Source organism: Artibeus jamaicensis, unplaced genomic scaffold (genome assembly GCF_021234435.1).
Source record: "Artibeus jamaicensis isolate MK-2021 breed Jamaican fruit bat unplaced genomic scaffold, CSHL_Jam_final contig_887, whole genome shotgun sequence".
NCBI classification, from domain to species: Eukaryota; Metazoa; Chordata; class Mammalia; order Chiroptera; family Phyllostomidae; genus Artibeus; species Artibeus jamaicensis.
In genome coordinates, this window is record NW_026522003.1 from 1,261,161 (window position 1) to 1,280,663 (window position 19,503).

General features: G+C 53.7%; 2 protein-coding genes across 5 annotated transcripts; both read right to left on the reverse strand.

Annotated features, from left to right (window-relative positions):
* Positions 1-1,954: 1,954 nt before the first annotated feature.
* MMP14 (matrix metallopeptidase 14) lies at positions 1,955-12,146 on the reverse strand. Its single transcript, XM_037129415.2, has 10 exons — positions 11,777-12,146; positions 7,564-7,712; positions 7,191-7,313; positions 6,498-6,805; positions 5,843-6,004; positions 5,402-5,559; positions 5,125-5,263; positions 4,850-5,000; positions 4,273-4,388; positions 1,955-3,945 (listed from the first exon to the last, which is right to left on the reverse strand). The coding sequence occupies exons 1-10, from the start codon at positions 11,879-11,881 to the stop codon at positions 3,614-3,616; spliced, it is 1,743 nt and encodes a 580-aa protein (XP_036985310.1). The 5' UTR covers positions 11,882-12,146; the 3' UTR covers positions 1,955-3,613.
* A 1,643-nt stretch (positions 12,147-13,789) lies between these two features.
* MRPL52 (mitochondrial ribosomal protein L52) lies at positions 13,790-16,695 on the reverse strand. Of its 4 annotated transcripts, none has more exons than XM_037129492.2 (5): positions 16,623-16,690; positions 16,458-16,515; positions 16,315-16,382; positions 14,701-14,765; positions 13,790-14,331 (listed from the first exon to the last, which is right to left on the reverse strand). In XM_037129492.2, exons 1-5 carry the CDS (start codon positions 16,648-16,650, stop codon positions 14,179-14,181), a joined length of 372 nt encoding a protein of 123 aa, XP_036985387.2. In that variant the 5' UTR covers positions 16,651-16,690; the 3' UTR covers positions 13,790-14,178. The 4 variants fall into 4 exon arrangements, with proteins under 4 accessions (XP_036985387.2, XP_036985386.2, XP_036985388.2 ...); XM_037129491.2 differs by having other exon boundaries at positions 16,458-16,518; positions 16,623-16,688; XM_037129493.2 differs by having other exon boundaries at positions 14,222-14,331; positions 14,694-14,765; positions 16,623-16,695.
* Between the last annotated feature and the right edge of the window lie 2,808 nt (positions 16,696-19,503).

Below are 19,503 nucleotides of genomic sequence, written 5' to 3' on the forward strand. Positions count from 1 at the left end.
GGGCACAGCTGGTGGCAAGATCCTTAGAGAAGGGAGGTGATGGCAAGGGAGTCCATGGCTCCCCCCTCCGAATGTGTGGGGTGCAGTGTGGGGCAGAGAACAGCCTCTCTTCAGCGCTTGCCCCCATTTAGTCTCTTCGGAGCTGGCTTCCCTGGGTTCTGCCCAAACCTCCTCACAGATTCCCCTTGGCTCCCTCCTGGCTGCTCTAACTCACATGTGCTGCTTTCGAATAAAGGAACTTGGAACCATAGACATTGGGTCAGGCCCAATGGACAAAGGGGGTAGGGCCAGTGAAAGCACATTTGCAGGTCTCGTAGGAGCCTTGGGGCCCTCTGCTCTCCTCACCCCAGCCTGACCAGGGCAAGCAGTTCACTCAGCCAGGGCCTGGAGATCACTGTCACTTTCTGGGCAGCCAGGCAGCCTCACTGGGCCGGATCCCTCATGCCCAGCGCAGCACGAGACCAGCAGCCTCCACCCCACAATTCTCCCTGCTCTTCCACCCCTTCCCCCTTTGTCTCTAGTCCTCCATTCCCATCTTTCCCCTTTGGCTTCAGAGAGCATCTTGTGATTCCAGAATCAGGGCCAAACAATTTCCTCGTGATGGGGAAACCGCATTCAGCCTTGGGAGCCCGGGGCTCTCCCTCCTCTTCCCGCTGGCCATCCCCCCTCCCCAGGCTCCTCCACTGGTTCCAGCTGTGTTTTGCAGAACTCCCACTGGATAACATCTGTAATTGCCTCCAGATGTGGGCTACAAAAACACAAGGGGGCCATGAGTTCATCTTTGAGCTTCTTGCCACATGCACAGGCCTCACCACCCCTAGACACCCCTGACTTTTCCGTGCCAGCTTCTCAGGGGTCCTTATCTCCTCTGGTGAGGGTGGCAGAGAGGTGGTGTCCAACTCCACTGAGACACACGGGCTGTGCCAAACAGCTGTTGGCAGGAGAGGCACGGGAGGCCGGGTGCCGGGTCAGGGTTCCTGGCTGGCAGGAAGGTGGGGTACCCCTTCTGCCAAAGCAATCACATCAAGCAGCCCTGAATAGCAGCTGGATAGGACTGGCCTAGGTGGGGCCAGGGCTCTTGGAGGCAGGCTGTGGAGGGGGCCTGGGCTGAAGCCCAGGGTGGGCTGGGCTGAGGCAGGAAGGGAAAGGGGTGGGAAGTGGGGGAGGACTGCTCCCCTCCAGCTGAGCTGACTCAGCAACTGAGCTATTCCTCCCTCAGGCTGGTTTCGGAGGAAGGGTGGGTCAGCAGCCTGGGAACCCTTGTCTGGGAGGCAGTTTGTAAGGAAAGAGGAAACAAAGCCTTGCTATTCTGTTCTGCCCTGCAACCTGACTGACCGTCCTGCCTCTCCTGGGCGGGTGGGGTAAGAGTCCTGTCTGGCCAGAGATAGGCCACTCCTAACTGGCCTTGAAGCAGCCAGTCTGTTTCCCTGTCTGTTACCTCTGCCCCTGGAGCCCAGCCCCAGGCCTGAACGAGGCTTACTTAGATCCCGAGGGCTCAGTGGAAGGCCTGCCAGAGCCCGGGGCTGAATATGATCCTGGGAAACCCCAGTAGGAGGCAGAGGTTTGAGGAAACAGGGTCTGTGGCCAGATCACAGGACAGGACAGTGCAATTTAGGAAGTTTCTGAGTGGCCTCAGCCTGACCACTTCCTCTTGCCTTCGTAGCCCTGAAAGGTAGCCCCTTAGGCCAGGTTGAGAGGGCGGCAGGGCCCTGTGGCTCACCCCCTCTGCCCTCACGGAGTACACCTTCCTCCCCAACTCTGACCCCTGAATCCCTTTACCCACCAACAGTAAACACACTCCTGTATGAATAATACCGAATGCCCCTCTCCTGGAAAGCACTGCTCGTCAGCATGCTCCCCCTTTCCGTTCTCCTCGAAGCCACAGCCCAAAGAACTTCAGCCACACGAAGAATGTGAAACACCATTTATTCTTTGTGGAAAGGTTGAACAAGGTCAAAAATGTCCTTAGAGGGCACTGACCCAGCCCCGCCCTGCAGGTTCCTGGGGTCGGATGCCTCTGCCCCCCACCCCCACCCTTCCCCATGCCCCTTGTTAACAAAAAGGAACGATTTGAAAGGAATTCATATATAATAATTATAATAAAAATATACATTAAACAAAACAAAAAACCAAACAAGACAAACTTAGCCGAACTACCAGCACCGTTCTCCCCATTTCCCCCACCCCCCCCAGGCCCCCACCCCTGACATCCCTCTCCTTTCACTCCCTGAAAGGTCTCTCACTCTCCCAAGTCCCTGGTACCATGACCACCTTGGCCGGGTGGCCAAAGGAGACTTCAAATGGGTGGGCTGGGTGGGGGTGAGGGGCGCAGGACACCGATTGGATAGGCTGAGGGGTGGGGGGTATCAGGAAGTGAGGGGGTAACCTGCCCAAGAAATAAGAAATGTACAGGCACCTGCCCCTCCCTGAGGCTGGCTGAGGCAAACTGACTCAGGGCTGCCTGCTGCTGGGAGCCTCCTGCTCCCTAAGAGGTGGGTGGCTACTCTCATTAAGGGCCAGTCCCCAGTCCCTGCTCCTTTCTCTGGGCTCCTCACCTTTCCCCTCTGCGCTGTCTGGTCAGAGGGGAGGCACCAAGAGGAGCAGGTGTGCCCTCCTCAGGCCCTTCCTGAGAGCTCCAATAAATGGTCCCTCCCCTGGGTACCACAGCCCACTCTGTGGCATCCTTGCTTGCCTGGCCTGCTCGCCCCCAGCTGTCCACTCCTGCTGCACCTTTTGGTCCCACCTCGACCCCTCTGATGCCCTGCCCCTGGCACTTGCTCCGGCTGCACGCATTCGGGCCTTGAGGCTCATCCCCAGGGCTCCTGACCAAATCTCTCCCCAGGGGCCCAACCCGGTGGCTGCGCCCCCCTGGTGTCATCTCAGCTGTTCCCACCTTGACATCTCCAACCAAGGCTAACAGTTGGGAGAGTAGGGCTGTCAAGGGTTTCTGCAGCCTCAGTTTAGTCCCTAATGGCTCAGGCTCCTTCCACGAAGTTCTCGGGGGGCAGTGGGTGGGGGAGAGGCAGATCTTTGTGGAGAGGACTGACCCTCTCTGAGCTTTCCTTTCAAGATCTTAAGATGGCTTTGCAGCTCCCACCCCCTCACACTCTCTCAGGGTCTCCCTTCATAAAAGGTTAGATTCCTTTTAGCTGAAAAGAGTGGTGGAAGGCTGCCGATTCGGTATACCTGGGGGCTTGCTGGAGCTGGAGTGCTCAGAGCCTCCTGAGGTCAGAGTTCAGAGGTTAAAGGTATGTCAGGGAATGGAAAGGAGCAGGTGACCCCATTTGACCTTTACCAGTGAGGTCTGAGGGTCCTGCCTTCAAGTGCAGAGCCAAGACATTCAGATGAGGCTGGACATACACCAAAGGTACAGGGGCCCCCGAGGGGCAGGGAACTGGAAGGGGTAGCCCCTGTTCAGCCCCCAAGGGACCCATCTTGGGAAGAAGCAATGCCAGGGACGAGGGTAGGAGGGGCCAGTCATAAGGCAGACAAGGGAGGTGGGGGTGAGGAGGGAGCTTGGAACGGGTGAGAGCAGCCCACCCACCACCATCTGCTGCCACTGGCCTTCAGAGGCAAAGTCCACATGGTAGGAGTGGGCGGGCGGCAGTGGGGGTCAGACCTTGTCCAGCAGGGACCGCTGGCAATAGAGCAGTCGCTTGGGGGTCCCATGGCGTCTGAAGAAGAAGACTGCGAGGCCCACGGCCAGCACCAGGAGCAGCAGCAGCACGGGCAGCACCACCGCGGCTGCACTCACTGCCCCGCTGCCTTCCTCGTCCACCTCGATGATGATCACCTCCGTCTCCTCCTCAGTTCCCTCGTCCGGCCGGCCCCCTGCAGGGCAGCCCATCCAGTCCCGCAGGGCGGACTTGGGGTAGCCTGGCTCTACCTTTAGCTTCTGGTTGTTGAATTTCCAGTATCTGTTCCCCTTGTAGAAGTACGTGAAGACTGCAGGTGTCAGCGAGAAGGCAGCAAAGGAGACAGAGGTGGGGCCGTGTCCAGGAGGCCCCGAGAGAAGAGCAGATGGAAAACACGTCAGTGAACTCAGCTAGAAACAGGGTGATCCTAGCACCAGGTGGGAGGAGTGGCGGGGACTAACGGCTTGAACCCACGGGAAGCACTTTAGCCCAGAGCCTGGTCCATGGCAAGGGCTCCACCATCATTACTGTCGTCATTCTTTTCCCACAGTACTCTCCACCTTTCCTCCTCCTCCTCTCTCTTAACTCCTGTACCCACTGATCCTCCCCACAGAGGCACTTCCCACGCCCCTCTCACCTTCATCGCTGCCCATGAATGACCCTCTGGGAGACTCAGGGATTCCTTCCCAGACCTTGATATTTTGTGGGTAGTCGTTGTCCACTGCCCTGAGCTCCTCATTGAAACGGTAGTACCTGGTGAACAAAGAGGAAGGGAAGTGGTTGGGCACTGGGCATGTCCTCAGAGGGTAGCAGGACCTCGTACTGATGCACCGGTGAGTTAAGAGTGGCTCTGGACAGGGGTTTTGAGTAATGAGGGCCTGCAGCTGAAAGTAGCGGAAGGTGGGGGCGGGAGGGAGGGCCCAGGCTGTAAGAAGCCACCAGCAGCCCTTAATGACAGTGCCAGGCTGCTGGAGTGGAGGCACGGTGCTGGGGGCAGGAGGCGTCAAATGACCGGGTCTGAAACAGTGACCCGGTCACATCCCACTCACTCATCACCCAAAGGAGGCTGCCTGTTGCTAGGCAACAACGGGGGCTTAGCCAACTCCTTCTCCAGGGAAACATGCAAGAGGTAAAATGGGTCTCTCTCCAGAAGACAGGGAATCTGGTAGTGGTGTCTGGGGGGCAGGCCTGGGGTCGAGGGGCTGAGATCTCACTTGTTTCCTCGGAAGAAGTAGGTCTTCCCATTGGGCATCCAGAAGAGAGCGGCATCGATCCTGTCGGTGGGCAGGCCTCGGCCCAGCTCCTTAATGTGCTTGGGGTAGCCAGGCTCCAGGGAAGCTTCGTCAAACACCCAGTGCTTATCTCCTGGGGAGGCAAGGGAAGGGCGGGATTGAGGTCCCGCTTGGGTTCTAGGGTCTGTGGAGCAGTCAGGTGGAATCTGCTCACCCAGGGGGACCCTCCTCACACCCAGAGGCTGAGGCCTGGTTACCTTTGAAGAAGACAAATTTGCCATCCTTCCTCTCGTAGGCAGTGTTGATGGATGCAGGCAGTCCCCGCCAGAAATGGCCGATGGGCATCGGGTACCCATCTATCACTTGGTTATTCCTCACCCGCCAGAACCAGCGCTCCTGGGAGGCAGTCGAGGGAAGAAGAAGACATTATGTCTTGTCACTCGGTTCCCTGGCTCAGTCCCCAAGGCTCCCCCACTGCCTCCTGGTCATAGAGCCCTTCTGCTCCCCCCGCCCCCGCCCACGTTTTCCTCTCACCTTGAAGACAAACATCTCCCCTCGAAGCACAGCCACGGTGTCAAAATTCCCGTCACAGATGTTGGGCCCATAGGTGGGGTTTTTGGGCTTCTCAGGGAAAGAGGGTCTGGAGGTGGTCCTGGGCTGAGGGGGCATCTTGGTTGGGACTGACTTACTCCCTGGGGCAGAGAACACAGGAGCACTTCAGACTTGGTGGAAGAGGGAGAGGAAAGGACAGCCAGATGGGCAGACAACACGCTGAGAAAAGGTGGAGGGCGTCTGAAGCAATCAGCTAGGAAGGGACAGACAAGGTAGACTCGAAACTGGGAATGGACAGAGACAGAGTTGGGGCGGGGAGACTGTAGGGCATGAGAAAGGGGAAGAAATACGCAGGAGAGAAATATGCCAGAGAGAAGACAAGGAGCAGAGAGAAAGGAGCAGATGTGGGCATCGGTTACTTGCCATAAAGTTGCTGGATACCCCTGCGGTCATCATCAGGTAGGACGAAGTTCTCCGTGTCCATCCACTGGTAAAAGGGTGCCATGATGGCTGAGGGATCATTGGAGTGCTCGAGGCCCAGGGCATGGCCAAGCTCATGCACGGCCACCAGAAAGATGTCATTGCCTGGAGGGACAGGGAGGGTTACGATGGCAGCCTGGGTCCCTTCCCAAAGACTCCCAGCTTTGCTATCAGAGGCTTGTTTCACACCCAACTCTGCCTGCCAGGTTTTTCACTCCACAGGCCACAGAGGCCCCCAGCTCTTCTGGGAGAAGCTGAGAGAGTGCTCTGGGGCTGGATCCCAATCCCAGGAGACCCCTGCTAAGGGAAGCTGAGGCCCTGTCTGGGTCTGTTTCTCCCCAGACGACATCTGTCTGGAAAAGTGGGTGATGTGGATACTCTGAAGTCTTTGTCTGAGAAATCAGTTATGGGGTGATAGAGGAAACCATACATGAGTAGTTCAAAACTGGATTCCTTTTTTTTGTTGGAAGTCAGACCTGGAGATCTTCGTAGCCCCTGGTAGCCCTGAGATTTTGGGGTCTAAAGTTTTGGGAGGAGGCAGGAGAATGCTGTACGAATGACCACTGACTCTCCCCGGAATAAGAGTCCCAGGGCTCACCATTCAGATCCTCATTATTGACAGTCCAGGGCTCGGCAGAGTCAAAATGGGTGTCCCCTCCAATGTTGGGGCCTGGGAAGTAGGCGTGCGCAAGGAAGCCACCCTCGCCATCGAAGGGTGTGCTGTCACCATGGAAGCCATCAGCGAAGAAGATCATGATGTCGGCCTGCTTCTCATGGCCCTCGTGGATGTAGGAATAGGGTACCTCTCGGAAACGCAGTGGTGTGGCACTCTCCCACACGCGGAATGCCTTGCGGATGGCCTCATACGTGGCATACTCGCCTACTTTGGGGGTGTAATTCTGGATGCTGAGGTCCAGCCACGTGGAGAGAGGATTACAGTATGTTAGGGTTACAGGGGACAAAATTCTCCTCCCTGTACTCACTCTCCCAGGACTGACTGAACTGCTCAGCCAGCTTTGTCTGACCTAGCTCTTCTTGCTGCCTCACGATGCCTCTGCCCCAAGTACCAAGGGCTTAGGGGGCCCTCAGGCTTCCACTATCTGGCCCTGAGGTGTACCCTTCCCCCTTACAGGCTGCACCTCTCTCCAGGGTTACAGCTATTCTCCTCCCCACTCCCAAGGATGCATCTGAGGAAGAGGTGAGTATGGCAAGATGCCTCTGAGTCTCTGTAAACACAACTGTAGAGAAGGGCAACCCAATGTGAGAAAGGCCACTTGCCTGCTGGACTCACCAGAAAGTAATCTCGTTATGCTGCCATTTGGAGCCCTGGATGGCATAGCGCTTCCTTCGAACATTGGCCTTGATCTCAGCTCCAAACTTGTCAGGAACACCACAGCGGGGGCGCTTCATGGCCCTGAGGTAGGTGGGAGTGTGAAGAGTGGGATCAGTATAGTGTATGAAAGCCAAAGGTCTTCAGAGGTCAAGGGGAATGTCTGGCCCCAGGGTCAGTGTGGGCAAGGTCAGGGTGGACAAAAAGAGGGTCAGGATCAGCATGTGGGGATGAGGCAAGGGCAGGAGGCAGGCAATCAGGTAGCAACTTCTGTGGTGCTCAGTGCTGTGTCAGTGGGTGCTGGGCAGAACTCATGCCAGGGTCTAGCACTTACTTCATAGTGTCTGCATCAACCTTGCCTGTCACTCGTAGACCGTAGAACCTCTGCATGGCAGCAATGGCAGCCGAGAGTGACTGAGGCAAGCGCTGTGTGTGGGTACGCAGGTCCCCAGGGGGCAGGTAGCCATACTGCTGCAGCCAGGCCTGTAGGGAAAGGGGTGTGGCTTAGAGCATCCCCACCTGGCCCAAGGGAAGCCTCTGCCTCCTCATGGCACCTAGCATGAACCCTCCACTTGATGAGGAGAGGGCAATGAGCTTCAGCCTGGCTCTGGCAGTGGGTCTGGAGGCACTCCAAAGCTGGAGGCTGGACCCAAACTCTGGCCCAGGCCCCAGTATGGCTTGTCCTCCTGGAGCTGCAGGCCCCAGCTCTGGACGTGGGCTGTAGCTGTCTGCAGGATGGGAGCCCTGGTTGTTTAACCGAGTTCTCAGATGTCTTCTCAGGGTGGAAAGGGGAGAGGCTGAAGGGCTCCACTCTTGGGGCTGGCATGAAGCCCTTGTGGAAGAGGGATGCCAAGCTTTCAGGGCCCTCATGGTTGAGATTTTTTAGAAAGGAGGGTAGAAGAGGAGCTGGGGCCGAGGCTGGCTGCTGACAGAGGAAGCTGGGGCCTCTGCAGGTGGTGAGAGCCGTGATGCAGCCGGAGCGAGCATCCCTCCACTGCTTCCATCCAAGCGGCATCGGGCCTAAGGCTGGGGACCTAAACCATCCATTTAGGGATCTCAGTGGAGGGAGTGGGAGATGGGGGTGAGGTGGAGATTTGGTGACTATAATTTCTTTTATTCCAGGCATGTTGTGAATTGTTCATAATATAAAGGCTGGCATATTGCCTCAAAGTAAAGTTAGGTTTTGGTCTTTGATTGAAAGGCACACACACTACAAAAACTTGTTGAGGAAAAAGTCTGCCTTTATTGTAAGAACAATGCAGTATTTTCCTAAAGCCTGCAAAGTAAAATGAGCCAAGTCATATATGGGATGTGAAAATACTTGGAGTCTCGAATGGGGAAGATACTGCCTGGACAGCTGGTACCTGCTCCAGCTCTGCCTCCGTAGGCAGTCCAGAGAGGGGCTGCAGGGCGCCTGGGAGAACCTGGGGTGCAGAGGAGTTGAGGCTGCAGTGTTGTTGCTGTACCTTCCGCCCCAGGTTATTAGGATAAATCTCCACGTGGCCCTTTGCCTCCAGGCTGACGCCCTAGTGGTGGAACAGTGCTCTTGCACAGGGGCTAGAGGTGATTCAGGAGCAGCTGACTGGGGACCTGAGCCTACAGGGGCAAGAGTTGCAACATAGTGTTGGGAAGTAATTCCCCAAGGATGATGGAGGTAGGGCCTGAGATGTAAACAACACAGCCTTTCCTCAGCCAACAGGCCTGGCCCGAGTAACCCTAGCACCACCCTGCTCTGAGAGCCCTTTCTCAAGGGCAGAAGAGAGCGCGAAGTTTAACCTCTGGTATACCACAGTGGAGCAGGGCAGGGTGCTTCAGGCTTGGGCTGCTCTCTCCACAGCTATATGCTTGCCCTGACCTGCGCTGGCTGATGCCCCAGCTAGTGCCTTCGGGAAGCCTGCTGTGGCCTATACCTATCTGTGCAGGAAACTCCCTTTGCCCCTAGCCTCACCTGTAGGGCAGACACATTCCAGGCTTTGGACCCCAGTTAGGAGTTCAGCTGTGGGGAAGGATTAGAGTGGCCTATGCAGAGCTAGAAATCAGGAGGACCGAGGTAAGGTCCCGTCAAGCCTCAGGGAGCGAAACTGTGGGGAATTCTAGGGCAGGATGACAGAAGGGAGGGTGGCAGAGAGGTGAGGAGAACCTATAGCCAAGAGTTCTGGGATAAACCCTTCTTTCTGATGAGTCTTTCAGGAAGGTAGGCAGGTGTAAATATTCACACCCACAACCTCCACCCCACACCCAATAGTCAAAAGTGGAGACTGAGTCAAAAAAGGGACTTCCCTCGAGTCAAGAGAACTGAAAGTCCTGGAGAGGAGGTGTCCCTGTCCCTCTCCTCCCATGCCAAGGCTTTCTTCCCTCACAGGGGCAGACTCTGAGCAAAGCAAGAACCACAGAGACTATGAGGTTGGAACCACAGAAGAGAGGACTCTTGTGTCTGCGGCTGGGTGGGGGAAGGGCCGAGTGCCAGACAGGCCAAGGGGAGAAGAGGGCTGTACTGAAGCTGGTGCAGGACAGAGCCTGGTGGGAGGAATCCCGCTGCCCCGAGGCTGGGCCACCCCAGGTCCTCTTCTACATTGGCCTGGAGAGGGAGCAGCAAGTTGGGTCAAAGGAACTGTTCATTGGCTTTGTCTTGAAAACCGAGTGGTGCAAGGCATTCCCCAGGGCAGTGATTTTCAACCCCTTTCCTCTCAGGCACACGTAAACTAATTACTAAAACTCTTCGGGGCACATCGAGAAGTATATTTTTTTGGCCTGACAAAAAAATTGGTATGATTTTGATGAATTCACACCAGACAGCTACTGTGTGTTGCCAGTTGTCATTTTATTTGACGATCTAAGGAAAAAAGAGTTCAGTGCCCCTAATAGTCAGGTATTGCAAGTTTTAAAAATCCTTGCGGCGCACTGGTTGAAAAGTGCTCCCCTATGGGTTAGTCAAGGGAACGGCTCCCACCTCTGGCCGAGGAGCCCAGGGTTGGGGGGACCCTCTGGCTCTCCAGCAGGCCCCGCGGAGGAGCCTGTGGGCCTGCTCCTCCCTCCCTCTGCCTCACACCCCTCCAGAAGCAAATGGTGGTTCTGGCACTGGGACTGCCCATGATCCACTTAAAGCAGAGAGAGGACAGCCCTCCTCCCTTTGGGGGCCTAGTGGGGCAGGGGAAGGAGGAGGGCAGGGCAGGCGATGTTGGCAGTGGGCTGCCCCCCAGATGCCCAGGCTCCTTTTGTCGGGAGCTCTCCTTTCAGGCTGCGGATGAAGACTCCAGGCCTGGAAGGGGTATGCCTCCTCCTCCGGGCCAGCGCCAGGCTTAGCCACAGGGCGGATTTTCACACTTCCGGGTCACCCCCTTCCTAGGACCACCCTTCTTTCAGCCTCAGATCCCGTCAGGACAGAGAGAGTGTGTTCTTTCTGGAGATGTTTCTCTAGGGGTGGGACCAGGGCGCCGATGGAGTTGGAGGCAGCCAAGTCCACATCCCCTCCCCCCGTCTCAGGCCCTTCCCAGCCCCTCCAGACCGCACCCAGGCACCCAGGCCCTCTCGGGGCTGAGTGGGTTGGGATGTCCCAAAATAAGAAGCTGATCGAATCCGTCTCCCACCTTCACCCCAAAATAAAAGAGAGAGAGAGGAAAAACCTCTTCAGACAACTCCCACGCGACTTCCTCCCCGCCGGGTGGGCCAACGTCGGGGAATAGGTTGGGGGGCGCCTGAGTCAGCCAAGACCTGCGCGGGCGCCCGGGCCCGGGCCCTGTCCCCGCTCCTCCGCGCGGCACCTCAGTTTCCATGCAATTAACACAGAAAAGCAATTAACACCAAAAAGGGCCCAGAGGCGCCGGCGGGGGAGGGGGCGGGGAGGAGGCGGCCCGGCCGAGCCCCCGCTCACAAGGAGAGCTTTGTGTGCGCGCGAAGGCGGCCAGGGCGCCAGCGCCGCGACCCTCGACGCCAGGGCCCCGGGGCCGGGACCCAGAGGGCTCCTCTCCGGGGGACCCGGGCCGGGGCCGCTCCGCCGTCCACCCGCGACCCCACCTGGGCGCGGATGCGCGGGTGGAGGGCCCGCCCGGCGGGCAGCGGCCGCGGCGTGGGGGTCCGGGGCCGCGGTCCTCCAGAGCCCTCCCGGGCCGCCCGGCGCCGGCGAGCGCGGGCGGGAGAGCGCGGGCGAGCTGGAAAGTTAAGAAACAACAAACTCTAGCACATGACAAGGAACCAGGAGAGCGCGGGGTCTGAGCCGAGTCCAAATACTTATCAGGCTCCCAGCCGGTTCCAGAGCGGAGCGCAGAGCCCGGGGGAATTGGGGAGGGTGGGGAGGGGGCCCTGCTGTGAAGTTCTTCCAAGGAAACGAGTGGGAAAGCAGGCGCTGGCGGGGGGGTGGGGAGGGTGGAGGAGGCAAAAGTTGGAGCGACTTGAAGTCCGGAGGAGAGAGAGAGAAAGGAGGGGATCCCGCAGGCCGGAGCAGCCGGGACCCCGAGAGCCCGCCGCTCCGAGGGGGGCTTTCACCGGAGACCCCCGGGCTCGCCTCCCGCGCGGCACGACCCCGGGCAGGGCCCGAGGGGCTCACTTACTTCGGGGCTGAAGTTGCTTTGGGCCAAGCTGAGGGAGGCGAGCGCGGTGGTGAGCGCGAGCAGAGGGAGCAGCAGGCTGCGGGCGGGCCGCGGGGCGGGAGACATGGTCCGCGACCGTCCGGGCAGAGCGGCCGTGCGGGCTCCGCGGCGGGGCCCAAGCCCTGGGGTCGCGCCGCCACTCCCTCGGGCGCCTTTGTCTTCGGGAGGCGCTGAATTTGGATTCCTAGAGCGCTGTCCGCCTGGAGATGAGGCAATTGTTCTTGAAAACGCCTCTTAGCTCGTCCCCTCTTCTCCGTTTTTTGATCTTTCTTCTGCTTAGTCGGCGAACTGGATCGCGAGCCCTCTCTTGCTCTCTCCTCTGGTCCCTCCCTTCTCCCACAGCCTCTCCCCCGCCCCCGCCCCAATGCCCTCCTTTCCCCGGTGCGGACGTGGTTGTTTCAGCCTGAATCCAATTACAGCCAAGAGCCCGGTTAAAAACACACACACACAAACCTAAGTTGACTTTCTGTGGTGAAGGCTGCCATCTCCAGGGTCTGAGGCCACAGCCGACAGCAGGGGATAGTGGGGGGACCCAGGGAACGGGATGTGGGCGACTTTCTCCCCCTAAGCATTTTGGGTGGCTCGATTCCTCGGGTATTCATCGTGTGTCTCCTCACCTCCGAGTGGGAAGTACTGTGAGGTTTGGTGGCTGCAGGAAACAAGTTCAGAGTCTGGGATGGTGGTGGTGGTGGTGGTGTCTTCCATGTCCTGAGACCCTGCCTGGGGGATTGTCTGTTGGGACCTGGGACTAAAACAAATCGAATTTTTGTCCCTTATTCTTGACAATCACCTCTGTCACCCTTGCAAAAAAGAACCAACCACCCATCAACTAATCCCACAACAATGCTGAATTGGGAGAGGGGAGGTCCCTATCCTCGTAGAAAAACAAATGTTCTCTCTGTCTTATGCCACTTACTTACTTGAGACTCCTTAAATTCGAACTGCCTGGTGAAAAAAAAGGGGTAGAAGGTGATGGAATCCGGGAAAAGGCAAATCAAGTTTGGTGTAATTGTTAAGAGATAGGAAGTTGGGACTTTTAGGATTAGTTCCCTACACTGGAAAAGGAGGCAATTCCTTTAAGGATAAAAATCTCCAGGGGTTGACTAGTCTCTGAGAACAAAAGCTGGAGGAGGTATGTGGGAGAGAGCAGGCTAAAACGAGCCTTGAGAAAAGGAGACAGATAAGAGGTTGAGAACCAGATCTGGAAAAGCCAAACAACAGAAGCAGGAAAAGTGTGGGAGACAGAAAACTCGACCATCAGTGAAATCTGAGACCCAAGGATTGCATTGGTCAGCAAGAGGGGAAGGAGGTATTGGGGGCAAGAAGGGAGGGAAAGAAAGCAAGGGAAGGCATAACAGAACTGGACAAATTAGGTCAGGTAGGAAGCTCCCAAAATCCTAGAGATCCAAGAACTGACACGTTTGTAGCATGCGAATGGAAAAAAAAAAAAAGTCCACTGTTCTGTATTATAGACGGAGCAAAGATCCTTTCCACACAGAATCCATGGGAAGAGCCATGATCAATCAAATGAAAGGGCTCTGGCTGGTGTGTCTCAGTGGATTCAGTGCTGACCTGGGGACCAAAAGGTTGCCACTGGATTCTCAGGGCACATGCCTGGGTTGGGGGCCAGGTCAGGTTCCCCTTAGGGGGTACAGGAGAGGCAGCCACACATTGATGTTTCTCTCCCTCCCTTTCCCTAAAATAAATAAATAAAATCTTTAAAAAAATAAAATGAAAGGTTTCTCTGGTCTTGGGGGGCAGCTAATGGGTCTGTGGGAAGTATGTCAGGGATACCAAACCCACAGGGACTGTTTGGGGGTTGAGTACCTCCCTAGGAGGGCAGCCCTCTCTATAACCAGCCTCTGGAATTCAATCATAACTATGGACACGTCAAGATCCAAATCTTTAGAACATGCAACACCCAAGTCTGGTTCTAAACTGACACCAGTTGCTTGTAAAGAAATGGAACTTAAGAACTTTTTCATCAAAATGTTTATTAAAATGTGTAACTGCATGCAGACTGAGCCATATATTGGCATTTCAAGGGTTGAATGCCTAAGATGAAGGAAACTGCTGCCCCTTGTCATGTTTGCAGAGCAGTAACTGCCCATAGTTGGGCCAGTCCTACGACCAGCAAAGGAAGGGGTCAAGTACCTCGGAGTAAGATACCCCTGAACTGGAAGGGAGCAGGGGTGAGAATACTGAACCAACACCGTTGCATCCAGTGTTCTTATAATCCATTCTATGTGGCATTCAAGCTCTTTTGCTCTGAAGATGGATAGGGAATTAGATGGTTGGGATGAAGCATGACTGTGGCAGGCAAGAAAGCCAGAGAGAGGCTAGGAAAGGGAGATAGTTGCTTTTTATCGACTTGGTTGTGGGCTTTGCATAGCAGCCCCTTTAGGTTTAAGAGCATTTTTCTGCTTCCTTTCTTCTTCCTGCAACTTCTCCTGCTGTCTGAGCTGCCATGCTTGTAATCCAGCATCCATTTCCTGTGACAGCAGTACAACTCGTCTCTGAAACAGACAGGAAAACAGGGTGGGTAACATCTGGGGCCTGAGCTCTGCACCATATATCCTTTCACTCACAGATCAAAGTCGGAGGTTTCAGCTGGAAAATGACACTGCTGACTGGGGAAGGGGTGGGGCCAGGTTCCCGGTTGGGAAGCAGGAGGGAGATGGTAAAATGTGCGGCAAAATCTCTTACTACTGGTTCCTGCCCTAGGAGTACCTACTCTATTCCTCCCTTCTCACAGTACTATTAAAACTTTATTGTGAGGGGTACATGTTAACTTAGGTGTCAACACAGCTCAAGACAAATTATGATTTAAACTTTCTCCTCCATATCGCATGCAGGTTGCCCTGGCTGGGGCTTTGGCCACTCACTGCAAACTTCTCCCTTTGGGCTCTTCTTCGAAGCTGGCCTTTCATTGGAGGAGCAGGGCGGCCATCTGCAGATAGAAGTGAGAGAAAAGGCAAATATCAGGCACGGCCTGTAGCACCTTGTGAAAGCACTGACAAAAATGAGGGAGGAACTGATATACCCACTGTGAAGTTCTACTAAAACATGTCCCTCACCGTCGAGAGTGAAGTATGTGAGAACCACCAAGAATAAACTCCCAGGCATGTTCCTACTTGATTTCACTTACCCCTCAATAGCCTGGAATTTGAGGTTCTTTGCAATGCTGCATCGCCTGAGTTACCTTCAGAAACATTCCACTCAAGCACAGTGACCACTGTGCTACTCACCATGAGCCTTTGCTAAAGTCCCTCACTTCATACTGAGAGAAACACCTCTTGCCTTTCCTTCCAGCCAAATTCTCATCCTTAGGCCCACCTCAAGCCCTACCTGTCCCGGAAACCTTCTCTAACCTCTTTAACTCTCTCTTATGAAGGAAGCACATATCAGTCATTTAATATTCATCTGTTTGCCTTGGGACATTTATTGCACTATTGTCTTTAACCCTATTCAGCCATCTCAAGTCCTTTTGGAAATTAGCAGAGCAGTGGAGTATTATTTCATTTTCAAAATGTCCATGCTTTGTTTCTCCAGCTAGACTTTAAGTTTCTTGTGACTAGGAACTGTGTCACTAAGCTTTCACTGTAGTGTAGGCAAATGTGCACAGAATAAAAGTTTCATAAATAGCTGCAGACTTGCTAAGAGGATGCAGTATCTCAAATACCTCATAATGGAGTTAAAGAGAAAGGGCGTTTCAACAAAGAAACAAATAGAGTGAAACTGTGTCCAAAAGTTTGAAGGCAAGGTAGCAAGGAATATTATTTATCAATCAAGGGAGCCAATAGTATGCCAGGTGTACATTTGTCATTTCATTTTATCTTTACAAGAACCATATAAGATAGGTGTTCTTTTACAGATGTGGAAACTGAGGTAAACAATTAAGTAACTTGTCCAAGACCCACAAAGTTAGCAAGTAGAGAAACCTGGATTAACAAGCAATTCCAGTGTCTTTCCGGTATTCCATACTACTTCAAGGAGCTCCTAGGCTTTCTACAGTACATAACAAATAGAAAAGACCTGCACCATCCTCCTCAGACACCAAATATCGGATAAAGCAGGATCATACTCCTGTAAAATCCAATAGGACTCCTCTCTCTGAGATGCTCATTTAGGCAGCCTTTCAAGGAGCTCTCCCTGTATTGGGTACCAAATGCTCAATAATGCACTCATCGCACAGATGGGCGGTTCTTCCTAACTTTCTAAGAGCTACGTCTCACTCTGAGAAACGTAGAATCTGTTCATTACTTCCCCGGTGGCCGCCCCAAGTCCCAATTTTCTTCTGCTTATCCGCACAAGCCAAAGGATCCTGCCTACCTTTATTTTCCACAGGAGTAGTTTAATTTACAAAATAAACTAGGGTTCCTTCCCCCTGTAAAGTAGGTTGTTCACTCAGACACACTCCCACACCCCTACTCCGTCCAGGCGCGTTCTCTCTTACTGAAGCTTTCCCAAGTAGCGTTAACTGTCAAGTCAGTGCTCACCCGCATAAGACCAGTCGGGGAGCTCCGTGAGGGGCCCGTAGCTGGAGGGGTTGGCAGCCAGGCCCTGCCTGGGTGGATAAAAACAGTCGGGTTAGGGCTCATTTAAGCTTCTGGATCCCCTCCTCCCCTAAACCGGCACTCACTGGAGTCTCCACTGGCTGCCCGCCCGAGCCGCTGCGCTGCAGTGCAGCCTCCGGACACCTGCTGGGAAAACAGGGAAGAGTTGGGAGAGAGGCCGTGCTGCCAGCTCATGGGTCCCACGCCCGCCCCAACGGGTTCTCGAGCCTATGTACCCCACATCCACTCACTAGAGAGCAGAGTACCCAATGCGGCCATGCTGTGGCCGAGGAACCGGAAGTGGGCGTGGCCTCAGGGGACGCGCGCAACGCTGCGGCGAAAGCAGGAGGCCGCCATCCTGAATCTGGTTTTCAATCACGGGCCCCGCCATCTTGGGTCATTGTACGGAAGACAAGGACAACACTGTGGCTTATTTTGGAACCCGAACGGTATTTCATCCTATGCATCCTCACTGGTGGTTACGGCCTCGGTGGAGATGTCCTCCCAGACGGAACCGTTCTGAACTGTTTCTACGAATTTTCTGCAGCAGTCTCTAGTCTTTTGAAATTTATCTTTTATTTCAGCGAAGTAACACACACGTCACCGCATTCTATCTTCTCCCTCATTCCTACATTTTTCCCAGCCTAAGAGTCAAACCTAAAGAATCAGCCCAGGTTGGTGTAGCTCAGTGGATTGAGCGGGGGTGGGGGCGGTGGGGGTGAGGGTGGGGGGTGGGGGGGCGGGGGGGGGGGCTGCGAACCAGCTTTTGGTTCGATGGTTCGATTCCCAGCCAGGGCCCATGCCTGGGTTGCAGGCCAGTTCCCAGCAGGGGACACACGGGAGGCAACCATACATTGATATTTCTTTTCTTCTCTCCTTCCCTTCCCCTCTAAAGACAAATAAAATCTTTAAAAAAAACACTTAAAAAAAAGAATCAGAAAGTTTGGGTCTCAATTCTCACTCATTTATCCAACAAAATTGGAGAGCTATGTGACGAGCACTGTATTAAGTCTAGGAGACTCTGTGGGGAGCAGGACAGACATTATTCTGATAGAGCTCCCAGTCTAGAGAGAGAAGACAACAAATAATCACACATTACTGTAATATTACAGCTGAGATACGGAAGGGAAGTATGTGATGCTTGTGAGCATATAAGGCTACTTGACCTAGAATAGGCTGGCAAGGCTTTCTTGAGGAAGAAGTACCAGAGCTAAGATCTGATTCTATTTTTGTAAGAGCTACCACCCTCCATTGGGGAATATAATCTTTGCAACAGCCTTGTGAGGTAGGTACTAGTAAGTGGTGAATCCACATCTGTGATTCCTTCTTTTTTAATCACTTACTTGCTTTGAGTAAGTCATTTGTCCTCAATTTCTGCATTAAAAAAAACTTAATAGCGCTGGTTGGTGTGGCTCAGGGGATTGAGCGCTGGCCTGCAAACCTCAAGGCTGGTGGTTTGATTCCCAGTCAGGGCACGTACCTGGGTTGTGGGCCAAGTCCCATGTTGGGGGTACATGAGAGGCAACCACATATTGATGTTTCTCTCCCTCTCTTTCTCCCTCCCTTCTCCTCTCTCTAAAAATAAATAAAATCTTTTTTAAAAAAAGTGTAATATATAACATTTGCACAAACATTTTAAGGATGATAATGTAAGTGAAAGTGCTTACAAGTGGTGAAGCTCCTACAAAGTGCCGATTACTGTGTTTTAGGCTAGACACTTAAACACGTGCTGACAGAGGGAACCTGACGGTGTGGTGTAACACCCTATTTGAAGTTTATCATTTCCTTCTGCAAGCCTGGGAAGTTTTTCCACAGGAGGTGCCTCTGGGCTGTGCTTTGAAAGAGGGGAAGGGTGGATCCTAGTTTAAGAAGTTAAGAGAAGTTATTTTGATAACAATAAGAATAGGAGAGAGGCTAGGACCAAACCAGAAGAAGGTATGGGAACAAAAGAAACTTGGTTGGTAGTCAGGGAGGGGGTGAGAAGTTAGGGGGCGGAGGGATGGAGGAAAAAGGCCTCATTTGTGGACACCGGTGTGGTGATTGCAGTGGGGAGGGGAATATAGGGGGGTTAAATGGTAATGGAAAAAATACAATTAAAAAAATTTAAAGAAAAACTTAGCTGTAAACCAACAGAGGGACCCAAAAAACTAAGCAAGGGAAATAAGACAATAGAGTACCATTATCATCTTACATTCATATGCTTCATTTTCACTTACCAAAAACACTTCCGTATGAATGATTTCATACGATTTTCATAATAAACCTGTAAAGTAGATAAGTCATTCCAGGAGGCAGTCATTGTATAGATTGCTTGTAGTTTTCAGAGATCAAGAAATTGAACCAAAATGTGGCTGTGGATTTAACATTTTACAGATGCAATAAGCACTGAGGGACACCTTTCTCACGCTGGGCTGCATGTGCCTTTGGCTGGTTCTGAGATGCACAGCTGAGACAGACAGAATTGGAATCCCATCACCTAGTTTACACTTGGGGAATCAAGTAACAAGGGTTGGAAGGGCCAAGGGTTGGGAAAATAACCTCAGTGTCAATATTCAAGATTGTCAGGGAAGATGACACTACCACCAATGCTATATCTTTTTATTTTTAAAAAATATATTTTATTTAGTTCTAGAGAGAGGGGAAAGGAGGGAGAAAGGGAGAGAAACATCGATCGGTTGCCTCTTGCATGCCCCCAAACTGGGACCAGGAACTTGGCCCACATCTCAGGTATGTGCCCCAACCTACTGGGAATATAACCGGTGGTGCCTTTTTGGTTTATGGGATGAGTCCCAACCCACTGAGCCACACTAGTCAGGGCCCAATGCTACATCTTTACAGTGTTTATGGAACTGAACCAGCAACATTCCTTTATTCTAGGAACAGAAGGGGACACCACGGACCTGCATCATCGTAAAAAAGGGAACATGTGTCCTGGCTGGTGTGGCTCAGGGGAATGAGGGCTGGCCTGTGAACCAAAGGTTGCTGGTTTGATTCCCGGTCAAGATAGTGCCTGGGTTGTGGGCTGGGTCCCTGGTGGGGGGAGTGTGAGAGGCAACTGATCCATGTAACTCTTTCACATTGCTATTTCTCTCCCTCCCTTTCTCTCTCCCTTCCCTTCTCTCTAAAAGTAAA

What these genes read in the sequence shown, in the direction of transcription:
- MMP14 (XM_037129415.2), bottom strand. Translation starts at nt 11,881, where the DNA reads ATGTCTCCCGCCCCGCGGCCCGCCCGCAGCCTGCTGCTCCCTCTGCTC. An exon ending in CATAACGAGATTACTTTCTG is followed by an intron (nt 6,806 to 7,190) that starts GTGAGTCCAGCA and finishes GCTGGACCTCAG; the next exon opens with CATCCAGAATTACACCCCCA. An exon ending in GGGAGATGTTTGTCTTCAAG is followed by an intron (nt 5,264 to 5,401) that starts GTGAGAGGAAAA and finishes ACTGCCTCCCAG; the next exon opens with GAGCGCTGGTTCTGGCGGGT.
- MRPL52 (XM_037129491.2), bottom strand. Translation starts at nt 16,650, where the DNA reads ATGGCCGCATTGGGTACTCTGCTCTCTA. An exon ending in GGCAGCCAGTGGAGACTCCA is followed by an intron (nt 16,383 to 16,457) that starts GTGAGTGCCGGT and finishes TTATCCACCCAG; the next exon opens with GCAGGGCCTGGCTGCCAACC. An exon ending in CCCCGACTGGTCTTATGCGG is followed by an intron (nt 14,766 to 16,314) that starts GTGAGCACTGAC and finishes TTCTATCTGCAG; the next exon opens with ATGGCCGCCCTGCTCCTCCA.